This window comes from Miniopterus natalensis, chromosome 3 (assembly GCF_054644295.1).
Source record: "Miniopterus natalensis isolate mMinNat1 chromosome 3, mMinNat1.hap1, whole genome shotgun sequence".
Taxonomy (NCBI): domain Eukaryota; kingdom Metazoa; phylum Chordata; class Mammalia; order Chiroptera; family Miniopteridae; genus Miniopterus; species Miniopterus natalensis.
In genome coordinates this window covers 10,796,427-10,822,416 of record NC_142083.1, presented here as the reverse complement: position 1 = coordinate 10,822,416, position 25,990 = coordinate 10,796,427, and the positions used below count along the sequence as shown (strand labels likewise).

The 25,990-nt window shown below is 45.3% G+C and overlaps 1 protein-coding gene across 2 annotated transcripts in view; it reads right to left on the bottom strand.

Moving 5' to 3' along the window:
* ADAMTS12 (ADAM metallopeptidase with thrombospondin type 1 motif 12) overlaps positions 1-25,990 on the bottom strand; it is a 175,861-nt gene that overhangs the window by 22,799 nt on the left and 127,072 nt on the right. For both annotated transcript variants that reach the window (XM_016224373.2, XM_087815315.1), the window contains exons 14-19: positions 21,331-21,451; positions 18,143-18,387; positions 16,519-16,657; positions 8,463-8,589; positions 6,023-6,233; positions 1,136-2,236 (exon numbers count right to left, since the gene is read on the bottom strand). In XM_016224373.2, the coding sequence (XP_016079859.2) occupies positions 1,136-2,236; positions 6,023-6,233; positions 8,463-8,589; positions 16,519-16,657; positions 18,143-18,387; positions 21,331-21,451 (1,944 nt within the window). The remainder of the gene's footprint in view (positions 1-1,135; positions 2,237-6,022; positions 6,234-8,462; positions 8,590-16,518; positions 16,658-18,142; positions 18,388-21,330; positions 21,452-25,990) is intronic.

Genomic DNA, 25,990 nt, shown 5'->3' with positions numbered 1-25,990 from the left:
TGCTGAAATTCACTAGAGACAGCAGATTCGAGTGGAAAGAGAAGGTTCATCATCCAAATGACAAGTGTATCAGACAAGTCACTGAACCACTGAAACTCTTAGTTTCTCTATTTATAAATTGGTACAAATCAGACTCTACCTGCTCCTCAGGACTGTCAAAAGGAGAAAAGAAGAGAGTATATATGAAAGTAGCTTGGAAATTAACATGCTTTATAAATTAAATGTTAATTTTTTATATCAGCTACTATTACTTCCCTTCCCTTTATCTACAAGCATGAGCCATGGAATGTTATAAAAATGCTGAATGATTTGAACGTGTGATTATTTTGGCACAAAGTCCCCTTTTGAGCTGTCAAGTTATTTTTAACAAGTACATATACTGTGCATTCAAAATTCAAATAGGTGAGAAATTATTTTCATGCTTCAAAGGATTGAATTCGTTTTAGAAATGGAAAAACAAATGTCCAGCCAAATTCTTAAAGCCTGAAAATAGGGGCCAACATCTTTTCATCATCTATTTTCTTCTCTCTATGTATTCTATTTCTTTCAATAAGCCAAAATGATTTTTTTTGTATACAAACAAATGCATCTAAAAGAAAAGAAATCACGGATACAATGAGCTATAGAATTCTCTTAAAGAATGTGGCGTTAGATTTCCATTTTAATTGCTATTACTTGGCAGGTTTAAACTAGCGTCTCAAACATTAGCTTTTGAATGAAACGAGCCCTTTCAGCGGGGCTTCATCATAGGATTATCGTTTCCTAGCCAGGAGGGACACTGGAGATGACCCACACTGGCCCACTGTTCTGCAGATGAGAAGCAGGCTGGGGGAGACGCCACATTTTCCACTATCACACAGCTGGCTGACCCTGACCTCCTGACTTGGGTCGAGATTCTTTTCACTATATCTCACTACATCTGTTCTCTTCCCTGGAGACTCCCCCCCTCCCCAACCCCATTTTTGGAGTTAGGAAGACAGAGAGGGAGGTGGGGCATAAACCTGATTGCTTCATACTTATTCCACATCTGACTATATTTCATACAAGCCCATTTTGAAACCTGCACAAGAATGCAACGCCCCTGACTGTTTCCAGATAGAAAAGGCATGGGATGGGGAAGAGATGGAACTCCTACCTCGCTCCAGTTTCCCACGATCCAGTTGGCAGGGCCGCGGCCTGTCGGGAGCTGCTTGTAATCGGAGGCATTCAGCAGAAAGCCCTCAGCAATCAGACTGGTTGCATCGGCCTCGGTCAGGACTGCTCCCGGACTCTGCGTCAGGTTCATGCTGCTCGGAAGTTCTGGGGGGTTATGGTCCACCGACCTCTCTGAGGGCGCTGGCTGGTGGTCTCCCCCCAGAGGGAGTGAAGTGTTAGCCGGCTTTTCAGTGACCATCCCCTCAGCTCTGGGTGTACCATTTTTGAGAGTAGCGGGCCCTTCGCTGGGTAGCAGTCCTTGTGTCACCGTGCTGACAGGTGGCCACAAGGATGCCCCCCAAACATAAGGTGTTGGCGGAGGTCCCAGAGGCATTTCTGTACTTTCCACTGAAGCACCGTTTCCAGGTGCCATGGTCTGGGTCCACATGACAGAGCTGTTGTCACTTGTGTTCTTAGGCTGTTCACTGCCTTCCCCGGAGCCACTGTGCATCTCCATGTCTGGCTCTTTGCTCAAGGTATTATAAAATGGGGTGGCCTGCCAGGTCACGGGGCTGCTGGAAGGGGGCAGACCAGAAACACTCCCTGCTGTGGCCGAGAGGCCTCCGTCCGAGGTGGGGCCAGGCTCTGAATTGGAAACAGTCCCTTCACTTGGCTGGACGCTCAGCGGCCAGGCAGGGGGCATGGGCTGGGACGTAGCGGCAGTGGAAATGGCATAAGGCGCGTCCAGTTCGGTCTGGGTGGAACTGTTCTGCCACCGAGGCCCCCCCGGGGCTCCTCCTGAGGCTGTGGCAGGGGCGGCGCTTGTGCTCGGAGGCGCGGGCGCTGCGGGTGTGCTCAGCAACCTGGGCCTGGATGCTGTGGGCGGGATGGGCATCGAGGGGCCCGGCCCGGGTGTGGGGAGCTTCTTCCCGTTGAAAACTGGGCCTCTGCTGGGTTTCAGAAATCTCCGGCTAGATGGGCACTGCTGGAGGCCACACAGGGCTCGGCTGTTGGGTTTCCTGGTCACGTCGCAGGGCTCGTCATGGTTCTTGGCACACGTGACACTGCGGATCCGCACTCCGCCGCCGCAGGACACAGAGCACTGGGAAGAGAGACAGCGGTGGGTGCGGGAGGGAGGGGGGCTCCGGGGCCCCGGGGCTCCGGCTCGGCTGCAGCGGGTCAGGGCGGGCAAAGGAAGCTGAACTGTGCAGCCGAACCTCTCACACTTTACACTTTTTTATTTTACGCTTTTTTTCTGTACCTCTTTAGTTTCCCATGGAAATATGTTATCTCCTGGAGACCAGCTGAGACTCAGGACCAACCATGTACCCTCCACAAACTGAAAATACAAACTGTGACAGTGTAAATGAAGTCTCCCTGGGCTTTGAGTGTTGGATAGCGGGTTCACAAAGAGTGCAGAGATCTAAATAAGAGGCCGGTGGAGGGGGGCAACTGGGGGCAAAGGAGGGACATCTGTAATACCGTCAACAATAAAAATAAACTTAAAAAAAAAAAAGGGATAGTAGTAATAGCTTTCCTAGGGTTTTGATGCTATTAAGTTAATGCAAAATGTTTATATGTTCTCTGAAATCTACTGTTAGTTCTAATGAAACTTTCCCTTTATATTTAGGAAATCTGCATTATAACCCTGGCTTTCTAAATGAGAAAAGGCTAAGAGAGTCTTAACACTAGCTCAAGGCCATACAGTTAGGGCTTGCCAGGGCTAAAAAATCTAGGGAAATTGCTATCCCACTAAATCTATTCATAGTCTAAGTGCCAGGAGAAATAGGGGAATGAATGAACTAATATCCACCGCATGGAGCTATTTTACAAGCTGAATGAGACAAACTATGTAGTATAGAGAGCACTCAACAAATGATGGATGACATTATTATTTCCATCTATTCACTTTACTAACAAATAATTGTATAGATAGAGCTTACTGCGTGCCTGGCACTGTTTTAGTGAGAACTTTAGGAATATTAATTCATTTAACCCTCATAACTTCCCTTGAGTCTAAGTACTACTGCTATCCACATCTCATGGATGGAGGAAAGAAGCCACAGAAAAGTAAAGTCACCACAAAGAGACTGAATTCACCTATCCAATAAGTGGCAGAGCCAGGCTTTGAACCCAGGAACTCATGGCCCAGAGACCATGTCCTTCACCACTAGGCTGGCTGCCTCTCACAAGGCTTGTCCCTGGAGTGGTGTACCTCGTAAAAATGGGAGCCCCAGAAACTTTGATACAACATATCTTTGTTTACAACATATAAAGAAAGTCTCCCTTCTTTATCTTCCAAGCCCAGAAAGGCAGTTGGACAAAACCAGAGGAGTCTTGCTGAAACTTGAGATTGGGGATAGGAGCCTGAGCTTAGAGGTAGAGGGGCTGGTCATAGGGGGCAGACAAGCTCTCCCTGGGAGAAGCAGCCTCTAGCTCTCACTAGGTTCCCCCTCTGACCACTGGCACAGCTGAGCCCACCCTTCTCCCACTGCCTGGGCTGGCAGATCTGCCTTGACAGAGAAGGGCAGCTCATGGATTTGTCTTTCCTCCTTCCCAGGGAGGGCCATTCTGTAGGAATCTAGGAACCTCACGGTTCTTGGGTCTTTTAACCCAGTTACATTGATAGCTCCAGACTTATCCAGGGTGATTCAAAAGGCCCAATGCAGACCAAACGATCAGGTATTGCTTGTCCACTACCCTGCATGAACTAATGTCAATCTCAAGACAAAATCCAGACCATAAGCACTATGTATATGTAGCAAGAATCGCTGTATCATCTCTCTTAAAAAAGTAGCTGAGCATAGTTAGAATGTCAAAGGCATTTCATTGTATTCCAGAAAATAGGCTATTAGAGAAATTGAGGGCTAATGTGCACAGACATTAGTGAGACAGCAGAGGGAAGAAAGGAACACCCATTTGATGAGTATTTTGATACTGATTTAAGTACTGCACCTGCACCAACATCTCCTGAATGAAGGCAGCGGTCGGCCTTTCTGCTCTGCTCCATCAGGTAGAAGCTAGAAACTGGATCCCTGTCTGCTAACAATACACTATGCAATAGCCTGTATTCAGAACAGGAACAAGTACTTGTCACATCATGTCAACATTTTGGTCCTTTGTCCCGAGTTAAGTCACAACATTTTGCTCCCTATAAACATGAACACAATAAAAATAACTCCTTGGCCAAACATGTAATTGCAGTTCTTTTGAAAAGCATGAAGGCTCTAGCAATTAGTAAATTCTATGTGACAAAAATTACTAACTGCTTTGGATGGAGCCAAACATTTTCGATAAACAGATTTAATGGATCAGTCACAATACCCCATTCAGCCTTATTTCAACAACACTGTAATTTACAACATTCTATCTAGGTTGTTGGTGGAAATAGGCCAGTGAGAAGCTATCATTGTACCCTCCTGGGAATAGCAGGGGGAACGTTCTGGACTATTGCTGATATGTGCACATGAGTCAGTGCACCATCAGTAGTACATACTACTTTGTAGGTATGTTTTCTTTGCATGTATACCTTTGACTTTTTTTTGGTCCTATCTCTCCATTTGATAGGAAGTTCTTACAATACAGGGACCACACTTGCCATTTTTCAAAAATGTCACCTACATGACCAAGAATGTATTCTGTATAGGATTAGAAGAGAAAAACCTAACCGGTGACTCTTGCTTCCAAGAAATAGTCTTGGAAGTAAGGTTATCAAAGTGGCTGTATTCAGATGAGTGTTTTCTGTTTTCAATTAGTTATCGTCAGAGATGGTACCTTTGCTTATGCAAATTTTCAAATTCCTCTTCAGATAATACTTGTAGAGTATCTTTATAAGCAATGAAAAGCAATCTCATTTACTGATAATCAAAGACCGCTTTTTAAACAAAAAGGTTTTATCCAAATTGGTCACATTACTCCCTTGCCCATCAGATTTAGTTCTAACTGATCTTCTGTGGCATTTTCCTGAATCAAATGTTTGTGAGTTCTAAGAGGAGTTCCTCAGATAATTCTGGTCAATGGTGGTGTTACTGTGGGAAGCATGTGGCTTCCCAAGAAGCTTATAGGAAGTCAGCATCCATCTATACATTTTACCCCCTTGGTTTTAAAAACACATTTGTTTTTTAGTCATTCCTTAGGCCATTGACTGAAATGTGCATAAGGAAGCAGAGTGGGGCCCCTAGAGATTCCAGGACCTTGGAGCTAAAAGGGGTCCACTGCCACCATGGACTCTGGGAGCATAGGTCTTGATCGTATCAGGCACCATGGTGACCCAAAGAAAACGGAAGCCTGGGAGTTTTCATAACTTACACTCAGAGAATTAGATCAGATTAACTTTGGGAAAAATGCAAAACGTATTTGAATTTATGTGGCTAATCACAGTAGACATCCTAAACCTCGGTCAGGTCAGGCCTTGACACGTGTTGAAAAGATGGATTAAGTGTCAAGGGCACTGCCTGTCATTCAACCATTAGAGCAACGCTTCTTGGTTTTACTTTACTAGAGTAGCTCCAGTGAAACATAACTACTGGTAAATGTTTAACAAACTGGCTCTTGGGGTGGGTGGAAGCCCTGATTTGCTGCCAATAGTTTAACACAGGCCAACAAAAATCCTGATGATTTATCAATGAGCTATTGTGAGCCTGGGCAAGCAGGATATCCCTGGCAGGTATATGACCACTGGACAAATGAGAGGAAGATCCTATAAGAATGGAAAACAAGCAAGGTAGAATACTGAGCGGTGGGAAATGCAGGAAACAGGCCAGAGATGACAGACACTGGCCACTGTGCCGTTTTCTCCAGAGTCACTTTGGATTGGTTAATGACGAATAATGGGAAGGGCTGATGAGGCATAAATCATGCCAGTTTCCCTTTTAACCTCTGAGCTCACCTCACTCCAGTTGCCTACGGTCCAGTCTGATGGACACAAGATGTCCCTGTTGCAGGAAATGAGAGCCTTGGGCTTGAGCAGGTGCAGGCAGTCCTTAGCCGGCAGAGCCTGCTCGTCAGAGCCCATGGTCTGGATGCACAGCACCGTTCGCCTCTTGTCTCCATGGGGCCCGCATGTCGCCGAACATGCTTCCCACTCTCCTGCCCACCACCTGCAGAAACACATGTGAGAGAAGATTGCACGAAAAACCCCCAAACAAATAATATCAACAAAGTCATCAACATCTGTATTATTCATTTATTCCTAGAAAAATAAAGGCAAACATTTTACTTTCAACATTCCAAAAGCACTACTGGGATCATTAATATCTCTTTCTGGAGGCTGCACTTTGAGGTCTGCACTGGGTCAATTCAGGCTTGACCTGCTAGTTTTGTTGATCCTTAATGACTGACTACAAACTGGGCCCAGGCCTTAATGGTGTGCAGAAAAAGTCTCAAAGAAACTCAGAACTTTGGAAACAGACACATACCAGACAGAGGGAAAAGTAACTGAAATAGCAAAAAATGCTACCTAATGACAAAGATATGAAAAGAATTATCAAGTTGCTTATGCTTTGCTCTTCTTCCTTGAGCATATTCTTAAAATAGTTTGGAGGAAATCATGTTCCCAACACGACAGCAGAAGCCGGGGGCTGGGCTGGGCTGTTTTCCTCCTTCAGGTGCAATGATATGGAATGGCAGAAGCATCTGCTGCAAAAATGATCATCAGCTCACCAAGAAACCCGGGCACTAGATGCCACATTTGTGCCAGCTGGGACCGCACAGCCTGGTAGCCCAGCTCCTCCTATGTGAGACCATGAGCACTTCCATTCTAACTACCAGGCTTCAGAGCCAATTGTGTGGGAGGGGGCTGTGTCACTGAGGCATTTCAAAATTTTGTTCTGAATGAACAAGTTGCATCCATGCCCTCGGCTTAAGCAGCATTCCCAGAGGGGAAAATCTATCACTTACCTTGTGCTAACAAGGTGCTCTTAGAACTGAGAAATCAAGAGACATCAAGTAACCACAAAGCCCTAAGAAGGGCAGGGACCATATATATGGACAGTGACCAGGAGTCAGGGCATTGGGCGAGGCATTCAACTCATGCCTGCTGGTCCCAGACCTGACAACGACAGCTCCGTCTTGCTGATGTATGTGTATAATCTTTCTGGCTGTAAGCTTCCTTAGGAAGTGACATACTTGTGCTATTCAAAAAAATCCTGCACCACATGCTTTGAGAAAACCCTAATCATGTGGTTTTCCAAGCCGTGGAGCTTCTGTGAGCTGGTGGAGGTGAGGTGACGCAGGCCTCTGTCCTGCCCCCACAGAGGCGGGTCCGGCTCTGCCTCCCAGCCCCCTCACCCACAGACACTACAGAACAGGACAGGGCACAGACCTCAGACCCTGGGACAAGAGCGCCTGGCCTCTGGGTCCTGCCTTCGAACCTACGAACCTACGAGAGTGGCATGCTCGCCTGCGCTGACCTGTCTAGACTGCATTTTTTCAGCCCAGTTCCTGGCACGTATCACAGTCACCAGGCTCTCCTTTGGGATTTAGCCTGTGCTTTGTTTGATTTGTTATGCCAGCTGCTCACTCCCTGTTGAGCCAAACTCCTCTTACAGTGTCTTCTGAGGGCTGCGATGAACGCTGACGGGATCCCCTCCCTCCCTCCCTCCCTCCCTCCCTCCCTCCCTCCCTCCCTCCCTCCCTCCCTCTTCCTCTCTTTTTCTCTTTTCAACACAAACCCCTTATAACAACACCCGAGCTACCTTCTAGGATCCCAATATCTTCAACCAATATAATTAGCAGCAAACGAACACCTCTATTACAGCAGTTCCAACCAAGGGTGACTGTCCCCCAGGAGACATTTGGAGACATTTTTGGTTGTCACAGGTGGGTCAGGGTGCTACCAAGATCTAAATAGCTACAGACCAGGAATGCTGTTAAACACCCTACAATGCACAAGACAGCCCCCCCCCCCAACAAAGAGTTATCCGGACCCAGGTATCAATAGTGCTGAGGTTAAGAAAGCCTGGGCCGTGCATCTACTCCTCCAGGCAGCCTGCAGAGCAACCGAGCACTGGGATGGGAAGCGTCAGCATGTTGTCTAGAGGCTACTGTCCCACAGGAAAGCGCTCTCGGAAAAGCCAAACCCAGCAACTGAAGAACTTGTGGGTGGTCTACATAGCACTCTCTTCCACGGTGCTCGGAAACTTCGTCTTACCAAATAATTAAACACAGAGCACAGCAGCTCTGTAGGAAATCCTGCTGCCTGGGGAGGCGACCTCGCAGGGTGCCACAGCTCCAGGAGCACAGCGCGGAGACCCGCGCCAGGCCCCGGGTTTGTTCTAATAACAAGGCCGCAAGGCAGGGGGCCGGCTCCAGCTGCTCTCAGCCCTTACCTGGGCGGGCAGTCCCTGTCATGGCACTTCTTCTGTCTCCCATTGGGCTGCGTTTCTGGGTCACAGAACGTGGCTTTCACCATCCCATGGCCCTTCTTCATGCAGTGGGCGGTCTGGCGGCGGACACCTAGGGGCCAGGCAGAGAGGTTCACACACACTGAATCCCGAGCCCGCATGCTCGGTGCCAGGCCCCTGGTCGTGTCGAGTGATTATGCTTATAGCTGACGGGCAAGTGGTCCATAAGGTATTTAATTCCTAAAGTGGGGATGTTCATGCTGCAGCTGGCAATGGATAGAAGGACTACGGGCAATGTAGACAGACTTATATATAATCTAATGCACAGAACAGGGTGTAGCTGTGGAGATAAGACTAACATGCACGTGCCAAGTAAAAAAGAAAGTGAGATTTAAATAAGGAAAGCAGACTCTCCACCAGGTATTCCAACACAATTGCTACATGATTTCAGTAAAGCCACAGAGGAGGAAGGGGCCTTTATTGTAGTTGGGGTTCATAAACTCTAAAAGATGGGAATAAAATTCAAACTAATGTGTGGAGTTCAGGAGGTTCTGTCGTTCCAGCAGAGGGCTCTGACAGCAGGGACTGACAATATTGCTGCCATTGGAGACCAGGCTGGTAACGTGAGTAAGAGAAGCAGACAGGGGGCAGCAGGCAAAGCAAGCGCATCTGTAGGCTGAACTTGACCTGGGATACATAGTAACAGGTACCTCATGTAGTGCCTGCCTTGTCCCAGGTGCTGTTCTAAACCGGGTGTGTGTGTCCCAAATATAAACATATATAAAATGTATTACCTACTATCTATTTTAATATATAACTGAAACCCCACAACAACTCAATGAGGTCAACACTATCATTATCACTACTTGACAGATGAAGAAACTGAGGCACAGTGAAGTCCCACAGGTTGGGAAAGGAGAAGGACCCGTGGTTTTGGAGGTCATTAGCAGGAGAGCTTAGAGGCATGGCCAGGATGTCAGGAACTGAGAGGTGAAGGGACAGTGAGGAGAGTCACCATCCCTCTTGAGAGAGAGGACACTTCAATGTTGAATGTGAAGCTGGGGGTGAGGAGTCTGAGGCCCCCAGGGGATGCAGCGATCAGCCTGCCTAAGGCTGGCACCCTGCGCTCTGGAGGCAGCCAGGCCTTGAGTGTGCTCACTGGTGCACAGAACTACAGACTGGAAAGGCCATGAGTACCCCAGTGAGACGGTCACCGCCTCTCTTTACTGGGAAAGACATGGAGGGGCTCCCCTCGGCCACACAGCTGACAGGACCCGAACTGCAGTCAGCCCCCTACACCCATCACCTCACCCTGCCTCACCCTCACCCGGACTCGGCCCAGCCCAACGGCCCCGGCTGCCTGGCATCCTCAGGAGCCATGGATGGCGTCTCACCTTTAAAAACATCGGAGGGAGTCGCAACAGTAAGAAAATCCTTTAAAATGAATGAACAGCGTTTTATTGTTAAATGAAACAGTCTTCTTATCCTTTTTGAAAAGAGACTTAACCATTCAACCACGCAGGCTCTCTGAACTGATAGACGACGCGTTACTCTTGTTTTGTCATATAAACAAACCACTTGCATCAGCGGGAAGCAACATTAGGAAGGGAACTTTCATGGCACAGTGAGTGAGTCATTGTTTGGAAAGACACACACTCCTGCGGAGAAGTCTTAGACAAGGTAAGCGGAGGAGACTGAGAAGGGCTGAAGCCAGAAAAGCTGACATGCACCTGCCATTGTAGCATGGAAAACAGAAAATGCTTAGACACTGAGAAGTTTTATTAAAACTCTGGGGAGTGTGGCAAATTCTTGATGTCCAAAAAATCAAAGGAAGTGATCAAATGGCTCTCAAAGAGTTTGGAAACATTCCCAAAAGGCTTGTTGCTGTGCATGAACAACAAAGATAAGTGTGCTCAGTGCTCCTGATTCCAGAAGTAGAAAAAGGCACAAAACATGAAATAAAATCCCCTTCAGAACGTTAGTGACATTGCTCGGGTCAATCCGCTGGACCAGCAGTGAGATGAACAGAAGGACTGGCCAGGAGATAGTGTTGAGAAAATCAATAAGGACATGTCAGTTTCTCAGTTGGAATTAATGGTCCTGGTGCCCATTAATCTCTTCTCCTAGCCCTTGAGTTCTCACATGATAGATACAAAGCTAAGCCCAAATCCTCCAGGAGGGGCCCCAACCCAATAGCCTGACTTCTCCCACGGTACAGAAACATAATACCTGGCCAGGTGCTTTTCTCCTTAATTCTGGTGTTTGTGGGTCCATTTCGTAAAATGCAATCTATAATTACATTATTTAACAATTTCTGGTTAAATAAACATAACAAATAAGTAAAATCCAAGGGTCCTGGGTTCTAGTCCCTACTTTTCATTCTACACATCCTTTGACTAACTGCAAGAAAATGTGAATAAAGACATTTAGACTGTTTGAGGGCAGGAAGCTGATCCCTGGAAGTGTCTTCTACATTTTAAAAGCTATAATCCATGAAGGGAAGACAAAGCTAAAGTTTAATCACTGGAAACGTTGGATGAAGGGATTCTAGTTAAAATAGCTGCACATTTTACTTAGAATATAGTTTGTTGCAACTGTTGTCAGAATGTTTCAAAATTATATTAATTCATATTGCCTTAGTGAAAGGATATATGGCAAATCATAGTTTCCAAAGACGGCTGCAACAATCTCTCATCCAGCAAGTTCTTCCCACAGTGTGAAATGCCATCCTTCCACCAAGACATGGTGTCTCGCTACCCTGTCCTTGGACCAAATGCAGGAGTGATGCTGTGTGAGTTCAAAGGCTAAGTCATAAAAGGCCATGCAACTTCCATCTGATTCTCGTGGCTCTCTCAGGACACTCCAGCTGCCAAGGTATAAGAAGCCTGCAGCCTGGGAGAGGCCTTGTCATGTGAGTAAAGAAGCCTCCAGGTGGTCCCAGCCCCCAGGCATCGGAGTCAGCCCCAGCTATCTGAGTCTTCCTAGCCAGGGTGCAAACATTGTGAAGCACAGACATGCCATCCCCACTGTGCCCCGTGTACATTTCTGACCTACAGAATCCATGAGCATTATAAAATGATGGCTGTTTAAATTTAGAAGGGTTTGTTATATAGCTGTAGTAAGTGGAACAGCACTCAGTGAATGTTAACTTTCTTTCTTGAGTCAAGACCCAGCTTGGCTTGCTAGTAGTCTACCCGCTATAGAGTTTACTGATTTTTCATCTCCACTTCTATGTTACACTTCTGCTGTTCGTCTCTCCGGATCCACGCTGCACCCGCTCTGAACCCTGGGAAGCTGATCCTGTCAATCGCTGTGGCTTTCAGTTGGGTTTGGGAAATGGAGGCACTGTTTCTTTGGAGAACTGCTCCTTCCCCTTACCTCCTCAGGCCTAGGGATGGTAGTCTCATTTGACCCACCCTCGACTGCTAATGGGCAGGGGTAATGAACTACCTTTCTTAGTTTCCCTAAACCCTACTCATACCTTTGAAAGTAGCCAAGGTATGCAGTTTGGGTGTGCCAGATATTTCTGCAGGGACCCTTGACTGATAACGTCTCCTTTGCAGTAAAAATCTCAAATTATGCTAAGTGAAATAAGCCAGTCAGAGAAAGACAAGTAGCATATGATTTCATTCTTATGTGGAATCAAATGAACAAACTGAGCTAACAAGCAAAGCAGAGACAGACTCGTAGATTAAGAGCAGGCTGACAGCTCGGGGTGGGGCTGGGGCTGAGGGGTGGAGAGCTTGAGCGAAAAAGAAAGAATCACAGACAAGGACAACAGTGTGACGATGGCAGAGGTGGGGGAGGTGAAGGAGGGGATAGGGGAGATAAATGGTGATGAAAGAAGTAAAATAAAATAAAATAAAATAAACACGCATAAAAAAGCACTGGGTGACATACTCATTAATTAACTCTGGAAAGCAATTGCCGGAATAGTAGAACCTTTCTGTGACTCAGAGGTTACCAAGAAAAGCAGGCAGTCAGCATTGTGCAGGGCTCACGGAGCAAAACAAGCTTTCACAGAAACTAAGTGAGAAATCCTGAAGCAAGTGCCATTTATTAGAGAACAAAACTAAGGGCCTGCAAATGAGGGAGGGACTAATCTCTGCTGGCTGCATGGGGTCAAAATGGGATGGGATTAAGAAGACCTGAAGGAGAACAGACCATTACATTAGCCACCTTGGGGAGATTTCCAGGTAACGGTTCCACATGTAAGGACGTTGGAAGTTGCCACTCTGTTGGAACAAGTAAAAAGCCAAATAGATTTAAGAAACAACAGTTCTTGGATATAAGATAAGAGAGGGCACAGGGGCAACTGCTGGGACTGGAGAGAACACAGTTGAATGGGAGTCACAACTTCCCGGAGCAGAGACCCATGAGAGGAAACCAGAAGTGCACCGAATTATTAATGTCAGATACCAAACCACAGATCCAGGAAGCCCGGAAAACACCAAGTAGGACAAATACAAAAAAAAAACCCTACACTTAGGCATATCATTTTCAAATTACAGAAAATCAAAGCTAAAGAAAAAATCCTGAAAGAAGCCAGAGGGAAAATGCATCTTCCTACGAGAGGAACAAAGAATTAATCTGACTTCTCTGAGGTCATTCAAGGAAGAAGAGAGTGGAGTGAAACAGTTAAAGTATTGAGAGGAAAACCCCCACCAACCTAGAAGCCTGAACCCTGTGAAATTATCACTCAAAGGTGAATTTCTTAGACAAAAGATTGGAAGAATTCATTGCAAGTAGACCTGCCATGCAAGAAATGTTATAAGAGCTCTTTGAAGAGAAATAAAATAATATAGGTCAGAAACTTGGGTCTACGTAAAGAAAGGAAAAGCATCAAAGAAGCAACAAATGAAGGTTAAATAAAAAACTCTTAGTTTCCTTACTCTGAATTGATCTAACAGCTTGTTAAAAAAAAATAAAGCCAACCATGTATTTGATTATGTATGTTTATGCATGTATCTTGTGTGTATATAGGCCTATGCATTCTTATATATGTGACCTGAAGGACAACAATGACACAAGGGATAGGAGGTAGGAATTAGGATTATTTTGTTATTCTAAGGTACTCAGGCTATCCACAAAGTGGCATAGTGTTATTTGAAAGTGGATTTGGAATAGCTATAAATGTATACTGCAAACTCTACGGCAATCAGTAAAAAGCAGTAAATTAGACATTCCGGTTAAGGGTTCTCGCCGGCTCATTCAGGAAGTAGAACTGAAAGGTTATCTGATCTCCACGGTATATTACTGGAAGTTTATTTCATATATGTATGCATACGATAGATACACTCCTCATTCCATAGCATATGCTTAAACCCGTCTCAACAAATCCTCCTACTATCTTCATGAAGTCCTACATTTAAAAAACATCCTCTGGCCATTGTTAGAGATCGGTATCTGGGCTTGGTCGATCCTCCCTGACAATTACAGCGGACGGAGTCAGACAGATTAGCACTAAAATGACTGCACTTTGAGACAGTGAAAACTGTATTTGACTCTGGTTTTCCAAAGAAGATGATTCTGTCTTCTACACATCAGCATATGGGCACACACCGGGGCCAGGGTGGAATATGCAACCCCGGCTATGATTCTCCTGCTGTGACAATGGTGAGTGGACAAATCTCAACCTACATGGTTACTTTGAGCTTTAGCAGAAATACTGTCACACAAGCCCCATAAGGACTGGTTCCAGTAAACCTAAGCATCTGTTTTACACGTTATTTATTTCCAATAACACGATCTAGTTTCCTAGGCAGCTTAGAAGAGTCTGAACAACCTCTAAGGAGTTTTGCATGGTCTTTGGAATTTTTAACATTTGCCTTTTCCTACTAGAACACGATGTTCCTCAAACAAACCCCAGAGAGGATTCAGCCGAGTGGGGCGAAGGAAAACGAGAGGCTCATGGCAGAGCAGGGAAACGTCTTCTCCCTTCTGTGCAGCCGCAGTTGTATTTATAGACTCGAAAATGCAGAACAGAGGAGACCACAGAGCACAAAACTGGAAAAGGTCACAAAGAAGTGATGACCCGTTTTCTGACAATAGTACCATTACTTTGAGTTTTACGGGAACAGGAAGCGTTGGATAGAATGTGTTACACCTGGCGGAGCTCTGCAGTATTAGAGATGCGATGGGGCAAAAACGTGGCTTTGACATTTTTACAAAAGCAATCTTGAGTTTTTGCCAAAATAGTTTCTTGTGTAATAAAGAGTCATGAGGCTTCCTACTGGGACGAGCCTCTGTGTCAAGCCATTTCTGCAGCTGTTTCTTCACAGAGAATCAATCCATTGGCTGAACTTTCAGGGGTGATCTTTTGATGAGCAACTCAGGTGAATTTTCTCAACAAGTCTTTTGCTATGAGTAGTAGCACTTGTTCGTCCATCCCCTTCTGACTTTTCCTGAAGGACAGCCAGTCCCAAATTCCCCCAAAGTCACCCCAAAGTCACGCCCCAGGCATAAGGCAGGAGGGAAAGCAAATGCGGCCGAGAGGACGGAAGAATGGAGAGAAGACCGTCGCTGGTCTACTCCGAGGGTCCTCTAGACCTGTGAACAGTGGGCTATGGAAATTGAGCCGGCTTTAGGACATTTAGCTAAATTTACAACATTGTGCTGCCAGTTTTTAATATGGATTTATGATCTAGAACAAAGGTAATAAAAATTTTTAAATCATCAAACTAAGGAAATAGCATCTTAGTGAATTTATGCTTAAATAGCTTTTTGCTTCAAAGGCACAATAGTAATATGTAAAATATAAATATATGAGAAATATTACATAATAAAATATAAAGATATAAAAAGAGAAAACCACAAAGAAACAATGCTCAAATGTAGGTAAATATCCCCACAGAAGGGTGAGCAGGACTTAAGTGAAGGGTCTTTCTGTGACTAGCTGCTGGGGACAGGGCTGGGGGAGGGACCGAGTCAACAAGTGGTGCTGAGACAAAGCTTGTGCGACAGAAGCCTGCGGAGGAGGGGACTGTGTTCTTCTGGCCCATTCGCTCCTTCACTTTTATCCCCTTTGCTCTATGGCAGATTCCAGCATTTCGCCCTGTAGCTGCCCTAGTCTTGTAGGCAGGCGCTACAGGCCAGAGGCAGGAAGCTCCGGAACAGACTTAGACATGATCCAAAAGGAGAGAGAGGCAGAGGCTTTCTCCTGTGGCGCTGCTACGAAAGCCCTTCAAACTGAGTGCAAGGCCCTGAGCCTGCCCTCCTGGGCCCTGGACAAGTTCATGGGGCCCTACAGCGGGAGAGCCCGTGCTCTGCAAATGTCCACACGCTCCTTTGAGTTCCCAGCCTCGCTGTGCAGTTAGATTGTGCCCACAGGCCTAAGTCCCACAGTGGAACTCGAGCAGAAGTGATTTGTGTCCCTTCCAGGCCAAGGTCCTTGCTAAGAGGCAGTCTGCCTCTTCTATTTCTCTCTTCCCCTGTGGGGCAAGCTGGAGACCACACATTTCAGATGTCTTAGCTTGGAGATTGAGTGGGTCCACCCAACCTGCGTGAGACTTGGAATGGGTTAAAAATAAGCCTTCATTGTGTTGAATTCCTGAGATTCAATTTCTCTGTTACTGTAGCAAAACCTACCCCATCCTAATACCTGGCAGCAAGGAATCTCTCCAATACTGGATTTCGTCAGGGAAAACTACTCTCTCAGTAGACCTAATAACTTGGTAAAGTTGGGCTAGAAATTAGTTTTTTTGGGATTTGGCCATGATTGATAGTATGTCCCTGGAGGAGTTATTTGACTTTTGTGGTCCTCGTATCTTCAGTCAGAGCAGTGGTTAAGTCTTTCTGTTTTGCGTTTTAAGAAGACATGGAACCCTTTCTTTAAACAAAACCTTTCATGAAGGCCAGTCTATAAAGCTGGCGAAAGAAAAACTGCCTCTCCATTGAGACTGTGACCTGCACATTTACTCCCCACAGGGCCCCCTGGGAACCCTGCAGACCCACAGCACAGAGGCAAACCACTGGCTTCGATGGCCTCCACGGCCCATTCTGGAGCCAATGTGGGTTCATAGAGAGGACCACTGCTTCTCACCTGTCCCACATGTCACACTGCACTCCGTCCAGCGGCCATACTGCCAGAAGTACATCAGCTTCTCCACGTCATTGTCAAGGCCGTCTTTCCGGATCGTGTACTCATACTTGATGCCAGGGTTAGTCACCTGGAATAGAAGCTAAAAGGCAAGAGAGGGGTGATGCCAAGCTGCCATGACTCTACACTGAAACCACGGTCATATAAAAATACTGCACAACGTCCACCATCCTAAAGCAGTTATGGTAGCCCGCACTGGAGCAATTGCCTTAAACGAATATATCCCTACCTCCACTCCCACCTGCTCATCTACGCCTACCTACATCTATATTTAAGCTTCTCCATTCTAGTATTTCTTGGCTGAATCCCACGGGAATTTCAGTTCATGGAAAAAGGAAGGTCTAATCATAGGGAACTGCCCTGAGGGTCCTTTCCAACAACAGGCTGGTGAGTGGCCTCTGCCCTTGCGTACTTACTAACTTTGTGATTATGGGTAAATTACTTAATCTCTTTGTGCCTTAGCTTCCCCATTCAGGATAATAATAGTACTACTAATAGGGTTGTGAGAGTTATACAAATAAATTAATGTGGTGTAATTAGATAGGATTAGAACAGTACCTGCCATGGAGTTAGCACTGAGTAAACATTAACTTTTATTGTTGTTATTGCCTTATGATGCCTGCCTTTTTCTAGCTCTTAAACTGCTTAGCTCTTTTAAAGCATATAGTTCTGCAGTAAAAATGGTCGTGGGTTTTAGTCATAGCCTACCACTTTTGGGACCTTCCTCTCACTTCCCTCTCCTGCAGGTAATCTACCTACAGCACATTTAAAATGAATTCATCGTAAACTTGGAGGTGGTGGATTGGTTGCCCCATGGGATTGGGGGTTCCCATATGTAAATCTATCCCTGCGTGGACAGGTAAGATATCAGGTTCCCTGACATTTATGAAACATAGCTGTCAAGCCTTGACCTCCAGCTTCCTTGAGTGCTCTGACATCTGGCTCTGAAACGACTTCCCTCTAACTTCTGAAGTGGTTAGATGTGACTCTTTTGGGTCATCTGTCATCTCCAACCTGCCTGTCTCCACTGGTATAATTATTCTACTCTTTTTCTATAGTCTTTGCCAATACCCAAGACAGATCGCTCATGACTCTGAAGAACACGTCCTATACCCTAACCCCTTTCCCCCAAGAGTTTCACAAAGTGAAACCTTTTGCCTGAGGACAAGCGCATGATAACATGTGAAAGAGCCATGTCAGTTCATCGCCACTGCTGGGGAGCTGCTTGGAACTCATGCCAGACTGACACAGGCTGAGAGCGTCCTTTCAGTGCCCAATGACAATCACCCTCAAATAAACAGCCCGTGTCAACCACACTGAACCCTGAACTCAAACCTCCCAATGGATGGTTTCAAGGCCTCTGGCATTTCATTGGGGGGGGGGTGTTTCAACAATTTCTAAGCAATAAAGCATTAACAGCATAAGCTAATATTCTGACTCCCTCCCTGTTCCTTGCTAAAGGAAGTTTTAGGGGTTCTTAATTCGTGTCTCCTAGCAAATACTTTGGAAAAAGAAAATTAGAAAAATCCTAACTGATGATATGTCAGTAGTTTCCTTTCTGCATTACCTGGAGCCACACGGACTCATTGGTGGGACCTGCAGCCATCAATTTCTCCAGGTCTCCTTTTCTGTCATATTGAAAGACGGTCCCAGCCAGCTTGTAGTTCCCATTCCACTGGATAATGAATCCTCCATTGAGGTAATACTTCTCAGGGTCTTTACTCCTGATGGCCAGGAAGTTTCCAGCTCCCTCTACCTCCATTACCCGTATGTCCCTTGCTCCTTTTGGAATCAGTCCGATGTCAACATAACCTAGGGAGAGAGAAGTTACAGTGAATGAAAGAGGCATGCTAGCTTAGCTGAACACAATCTGCTTCTGACCCATTGTTCAACCTCATCATTTAGTGCCCTTGCCCTCCTCCTGGGTGGTCACTGGGATTGGTAGATGTACTAAGTATGGAGAAATTTAAAGATCTTGGCCATAAGCAGAATCCTCAGGAGCTTTGTGACTCAGTATATAAACAGTTTTGTGAGGAGAGGTGAAATAATGCAGATTGCACTCTGAAGCTTTTGTGGTTCATCCAGCATTTATTTTCTGTGATTTCATGCTGATAGTTCAGAATTTTACATCCCCTAGCTAGCTTCCCAATAGCATCTCTGCTTCCCCAATTGTAGCTGCTATCAGATTAAACTTCTTAAAGATTGCATTAGATACATCCTTTAGCTCATCCTTATTGCCTGCAAGTTAAAGATGGATTTTTTAGAAGTAATTTAATCATAGCTTAAATTCCTTATGAGTCCTGGAGGGAATCTGGGGTTGACTGCCACCCTGGTGCTCTTGAATGCAGCTCCTGATGAGAAACTCAGCTCCAAGCACAGCCTTTCATATTGCCGGACAATTCTATTCATTAGAAAGAGCTTTTTCTTATTTTTTCTTAGGGTTTGTTGAAATACGAACTTACTCTCATACGTTCAAATCCAGCCTTCTAAAAAAGCACAGAGGACATCCATTTGATGACGATGATCCATTCTAGCCAGTCCTCTTGCTCACTGGTTATCACGGAGACACATGGGAAGGAAAGGAGCTGACACTCAAACGTCTCCCCCTTGCCAGACCCTACACCGAGCACCGCACCTCACGCACTCATCCTATTTAGGCTTCTTAAGGACCATCACCTCATAAAGGCGACAGAATGGAAGGAGCATGGACCTTGGGGATGGCACTGGAAGGGAGCACTGAGGCAGGGGGTCAGAGCACTCGAGGTCTAGTTTCTGAGTTGCCATAACAAGCTCTATAACGTTCGACTTATTTAACTTCTTTCAATGAAGGCGCTTGAATGAGATGAGGTCTGATGTCCATCCCAGCTCTGGGACTCCATTATTTTGCTCTTTTCTAAGCTAAACATTCAATCTTTCTATACAAAACATGGTTGTAAGACCCTGATCGTTCTGGTCATTTTCCATTGAATATACACTAGGTTTTTGGCCTGACAAGCAAACTGTCATCTCTGTCCCCTGAAAGTGCCTGACTCTCACTCGGACATAGAGGAGCACGATGTCCTGGCAGCTCATACCCAGGACTGGCAGCAGGAACGACTCACTCAGAAGCTGGTACAGCCACAACCTCAGTCCCATTTTTCAACCTGGCAGCTCCAATCCAGAGGAACCAAAATGTGAGTCGTAGTAATTCCACTTGCCCTCACACACTTACCTGATACGGCAGGTTAAAACTACTAATTCCTAACTAGCTCGGTGGAAATATTTATCACAGGCGATTGAGGCTAATGCAATTTTTTAAACGCTTTGAAGTGTTGCTGCCTGCAGCTATTTTCTGACTTAGGACCTTGCTCAGCTTCCCATATAGGAAAACCAACTGGCTATCACCCCATCCCTTGTTTAAAAATAAACAAGCAAAAACCAAAATACAAAGAAACAAGGAAAGATAACTGGGTGGAAAGCAACAACAAAAGAGTTTGCTTTTTATCTTCCACTTAAGGGAGAAAAATCCAAAAGTATAAGTATTTCTCATGGGCAGAGTCTGCCAAATTGAAAGGGAGGTATTTCAGAATTTAAAAGAAAAGCTTTCAGTGATATAAGCACTGTTTCTGAACAGTCTGTAGACAGATTAAACTGAAACAGATTTAGCCATGAACAGAATATATTTGGTCTGGCCGGGGTGGCTCAGCTGGCCGGGCATTGTACCGTGCACTGAAAGGCTGTGGGTTCAATTCCCGGGCAGGGCACATACCTGGGTTGCAGGTCTGATCCCCAGTTGGGGAACCTACAGAAGGCAACGGATCTATGTTTCTCTCTCTCTCTCTCTCTCTCTCTCAGCATGTCCTTGGGTGAGGATTTTCTTAAAAAGTAATATATATTTGCAAAAGAGTACTCAGTAGGAAGCTAAAGGATAAAATTATAGTGATTTGGAGTTAAAATGAACCATGATAAACTATCTACCAGTCTCCTTTGCACATGACAAAAAAGCCCACCGGAGAGAGAGGTGTCAAATGAAAAGTCACATTTCCATTTCCCTCCACTCCCTGTCCTCTGTATCAAAGACAATTACAGTTAATGGTTTATTGGGCTCTCTCACAAAACTTTTTACACATGCACTTAATTTTTTAAATAAGTGGGATCTTACTATACGAACTACTACTGCCTTTTAAACTGAGTATCTTTTCGTAGTTTTTGAACATTTTAACAACTGCAAAAATGACAAAATCCCATTTATTTAACCAACCCCCTGTTAATGGGTATTTAGGTGGAAGGGAATGGCTATCGATCTCTTTATTTAAAAAATGAGGGAGCTGAGTTCCCAAGAGAAGAAATCTATGCCACATCACACAGGTAGGATGAGAGATTAGACGCCTATAACCAGGGTTTACTAACCCCTAATGTAGTGTTTAAATGGGAAAAGGTGGTTGGTAAAACAGAGATGAAAAACAAATCCTCCTGTATGTCTCATCCTCGTAGGTCTTGTTCACAGAAATGAAAATCATATTAAAGAGTTGCAGGGGTGAAGTGTTATTGAGACATTTATTCTATTTCAAGGGGAGGTTTTCAGGGTTGGTAAGACTATCTCCAAAGCATTAGAATGATGAACATATTCATTCAGTAAAATCACTTTTCTTCTATCTTTTTCATTTTCAATTCTTTGAAAGTCGCAATCTGCTAAAAAACGCACACCCAGCGATCAATCTTGCCCTCCATTCTCAGCCCCCTGCCACTTCAATGATTTATTTGTTTGTCTGTTACCAGATCCTTCTTTCTGCTTAAACATCTTCCTCACGGTCTGGCAGGCAGAGCCGTCCCCGAGGCACACCCCGCAGCGATCCTCTGTGGCGTTGGAACCGATCTCGTAGTCACAGCCGACCATCTGCAGGGAGAGGGGCGGAGGGTGAGCGACACAGGCAGGAGACGGCCCACCTGCCTTGGACCTTTCACTTGCCCTTTCCCCCGTTGCTGTTGGTGAGCCTGGGCTTGGGGGCAGATACAAAAGCACAAATGTCTCCTTTTCCTGGTGCAGCAGAGGAACCACCAGAGCGTCCACTGAAGGCAAAGGAAACACTTGCCTGAGGACACAGAGAGAGGTACACTCGGGTGGGCCTCTGCTGAGGCAGAGGCAGAGCTGAACACAGTTCCAGCAGCTCAACTATGAAACGTCTTGGAATCGCAGTTGGTGGAACCCCAAGCGCCCCACTTCCAGAGGTACAAACCTCAGGCCTCTCCTCCCTATGGGGACTCGCAGGGGGGATGCAATTATTCCCCCTATAATTTGGCTGTTGAATCCCTTCCCTTCCTCCCTGGGCTATTCTCCCTGGCTCCTGCCTGAGGACAGCAGGTGAACAGCAGCCACCAGAGAGAGGCTGGCTTCATGCTGAGACGCTCCAGTCCGAGGGATGAAATCTCTGACCTGCAGACCTGCCACCAGACCCTGCAGAGCCTCCTGTGACCCCACCGCCACTGTCCTTCCCACGGAGCCGGATCCCAGCCATCCCGAGCTCCTTCCTCCAGCCGCACAGGAAGAACTGGCCACTTCTCCTCTGCCCCAAGAATAATCCTGCCCCGTGCGCTGGACAAATCCCTCCTCAGTGTTCACTGGTCCTCCCGAACCATCACCTTTCCCTCTCCACGGATTCCTTCTCCTCAGTCCACCAACATGGCCAAGTCTTTCCCGTCCTAAAATTCCCATTCTGGAAAAGAAGAGCCTCAGTGTTTGGTAGCATCAGATACAAAGAATCATGACACTGAGACTGAAGGTCGTGAAACGGGAGCTCCAGTTGAACTTCCCTGTTGCCTGCTTTCTTCCACGGCCCAGGCTCCTAACCACACGTCCGTGGTACAAGAAAGAGGGGACACTATACTACATCCTAGTAGTCAGGTTCTTCTTTTCTGTTTGGAAAGAATGGTGCCCAGTAGTTTTTTACTCTCTCAAAGGTAAGTCATTTTCTTATTTTAAAGGCACCTCAAATCGATTGAAAGGAAGAACAATTTGGGTCATTAAATTACACCCTCCCTCTAACAACTAAACAGAATTAATGCCTGCGGACAGAATAGCTCCATTTCTCAGGCGAACCATCTCTAACTACCTCTCAGTCTCAGACTGTGCCTCCTGGCCCAGTTGGGAAAGAAAATAAAGCGCGAAGAGATTAAAAACCTTAACCACGCTCGTCACAATGGAAAGAAAAGAATCTGCCTGGATGTGAAGGCCTCGGTGGTGACAAGTAGAATGCTGACCCTTCATCAGTGAGGTCTTCGTCAAGCTGGACCATCCTCTAACAAGCTGACCTTCGCAAATGATGTTCCCAGTGACCCTCTTTCCTTCAGTGACTGGGAACAAGCCAGGGAAACTTACTCTGAGATATATTCAAGTGTTTTTTTAGAATCTCTATCAAAAGGAGATAGATTTTTTTAAAAAATGTAAACAATAAAGGAAAGAAAGCCAGAAACACAAACACCTTGAGCCCATCTTTCTTCCCGAGCAATATTTACGTGCATGTCTAGGGTTGGGGTTGGGGCAGGAGACACACACAACCACATTACACTGTCCCCCAACATATTAAATGGGTTCTTGTGGAGACTTCACACAATCTGCTTCTCCCATCAGCTGCACACGTGATAATCAACCCTGAATTAAGTATATAATAGAAGGCCTATGAAGGCTTAGGCAGTCCTCATGTTGCACACAAGACGTAAGGATTCTTGGGGGGAAATAAGTAGATGCCCCTCTCCTCTTTCACGCCACATGCTCTGGCGACAGGGCCCGCAACAGTCCTGTCTTTCTGTTTCCAACAGAATTAGAGCTGGCTCTGCCACTGCTACCAAATGTGGGCCATGACTCCAGCATGGCTCTTCTCTGATGTGACTTAGGATGCCAGGCAGACACCCAAACGGGCAGCATTTTTGAAAAAAGAGAAAAAAAGGAAATCACTTTGACTTTATTGAGTGTGGCTGATATATAAAATACCACATGTATTTAATGTATGCAATTTGATAAGTTTGGACTTACACAAACACCTGAGAAACCGTCACCACGATCAAGGTAACAGACATATCCTTCGCCTCCAAACCTCCCCTTGTGTCCTTTGTGTGTGTGTGGTAAGAACACTAGACATGAGATCCACCCTCTTAACAAATGTTTAAGGGCACAGTACAGTACTGTCAGCCCCAGACACTGCGTTGTACGGCAGGTCCCTGGGACTTACTCATCTGGTGTTACAAACTGTGTACCCATTGAACAGCAGCTCTCCACTGCTCCCTCTCCTCAGCCCTTGGCAACCACCATTCTAGTCTCTGCCTCTATCAGTTCGACTGTTTTAGATTCACATGTACGTGGAATCATGTAGCATTTGTCCTTCTGTGACTGGCTTGTTTCACTTAGCACAACGTCCTAAAGGCTCATTAGTGTTGTCACAAATGGTAGAATTTCCTTCTTTTCTCTCTTTTTTTTTTTTATTATTTCTCATCGGAGGATATCTTTCCCATTGATTTTCAGAGAGAGAGAAAGGGAGGGGGAAGGGGAGAGAGGAGAGAGAGAAACATCCATGTAAGAGAGGAGAGAGACACGTCGATTGGTTGCCTCCTGCGTGCACCCCGACAGGGCCCCAGGATTGAACCGGCAGCCGAGGTTCGTGCCCTTGACTGGGAATTGAACCTGGGACCCTTTGGTGTGTGGGTCGACGCTCTAACCACTGAGCAACACCAGCCAGGGCTCCTTTTCTTAAACTGAATAATATTCCATGGTGTGTATATTTTCTTTATCCATTCATCTGTTGATGGACATTTGGGCTGTTCCCGTGTCTCAGCTATTGTAAATAATGTTGCAATGAACATGGAAGTACAAATATCTCCTCAAGATCCTGGTTTCAATTCTTTTGGATATATGCCCAGAAGTGGAATTTCTGGGTCATACGGTAGCTCTATTTTTTATTTTTTGGAGAACCTCCATACTGTTTTCCATAGAGGCTACATTCTCACCAACAATATACAAGGGTTCCAATTTCTTCACATCTTTGCCTACACTTTTTATCTTTTGATTTTTGTTCTATTTTATAACCTCCATCCTAACAGGGGCAAGGTTATATCTTATTGTGGGTTTGATATGTATTTCTCTGATATTTAAAGATGTTGAGTGCCTTTTCATGTACCTGTTGGCCATCTGTATGTCTTCTTTGGAGAAATGTCTATTCAAGTCCTTTGCTCATTTTTAAACCAGTGTGGCACAGACAGAAAGTGGGTAATTAAACCTTCTAAAAGGCCTTAATTGGTTTCCAGAAAGAGGAAAGCAAGCTGAGAAAATATGGCTTATTCTAGTAAACTGATTTAGTTGTTTTTTTATGAGAGGCACAACCAAGACCCCTTATGTTTTGTTCAAAACGCCTGTTTTCTTTATGCATGAGAAGGTATTTAGGTCTAAAAGACCGTTTCAGCATCCCATTAATTTCCCCGTGACAAAGTCCTCAGCCCCAGCTGCATATGGAATCAGCTGGGGAGTTTTTAAAATATCAATGGCTAGGCCCCAAATTCCAGAGGTTCTGAATTTTGAGATCCAGCCAAACATCAGGAGTTTTAAAAGCTCCCCAGGTAATTCTAAAAGGCAGCCAGGCCTGAGAACCACTGCTTTCAGCAGTGGTGGGCTGTTTTGGCCTGAAGTAGCTAAATAAACCTTTTCCCACACTGGGGAACACATCTAGCCTAAATTTGGCTCTTTGTAGCTACAGTGGTAATTAGTGAGTCTGGAGGATAATTCTGCCTGAGCTTTTTCCAATCAAGGGTCTGATTAAGGCTGGCTGTTCACTCACTCATTCCTGGATATCAACATCACCTTCTGGGCTTTGGTCAGAACCAGAAATAGTCAAAAGACAACTTCAAGGTGGTAAGTGCACCTACCCAGGGAACGAACATCTATGGGCAGGAGCTTTTTGCAGTGGCAATTTGGTCCAGTAGGAAAAAAAATATGATAAATATTTGCAAAAACAAATAAAATGTATTAAGAGTTTATTGTGTGCCAGGGTTCTGTTATGGGCTTAACAAACATGGCCTTATTTAATCTTTTTGACAACCACATTAGGAAGATATATTATTATCTTCATCTTATGAAAGAAAATTGAGCTTTAGAAAGATGCAGAGGGTTAATAGCTAATAAATAATATGGTAATGAGTTCACATTCTGGAGCCTGAGTGGGAAACCATTCTGCTTTACCAACAGTTAATTTGGCATTTCTATAGTATAGTTTTTATTTCATTCATTAAAAACACCTTCTCTTTAAACTGAGATTTATGCCTGGGTGTTGGAGCACAAAACGTGTTCATTTGTTCCTTGCAAAACAAACTGTGAGCAATGGGAAGGGATTTTTCAATGGTTGTACACATAAAAGCGTTCACAAATCAAGTCTAAGTAGCTTACAAAAAGGCT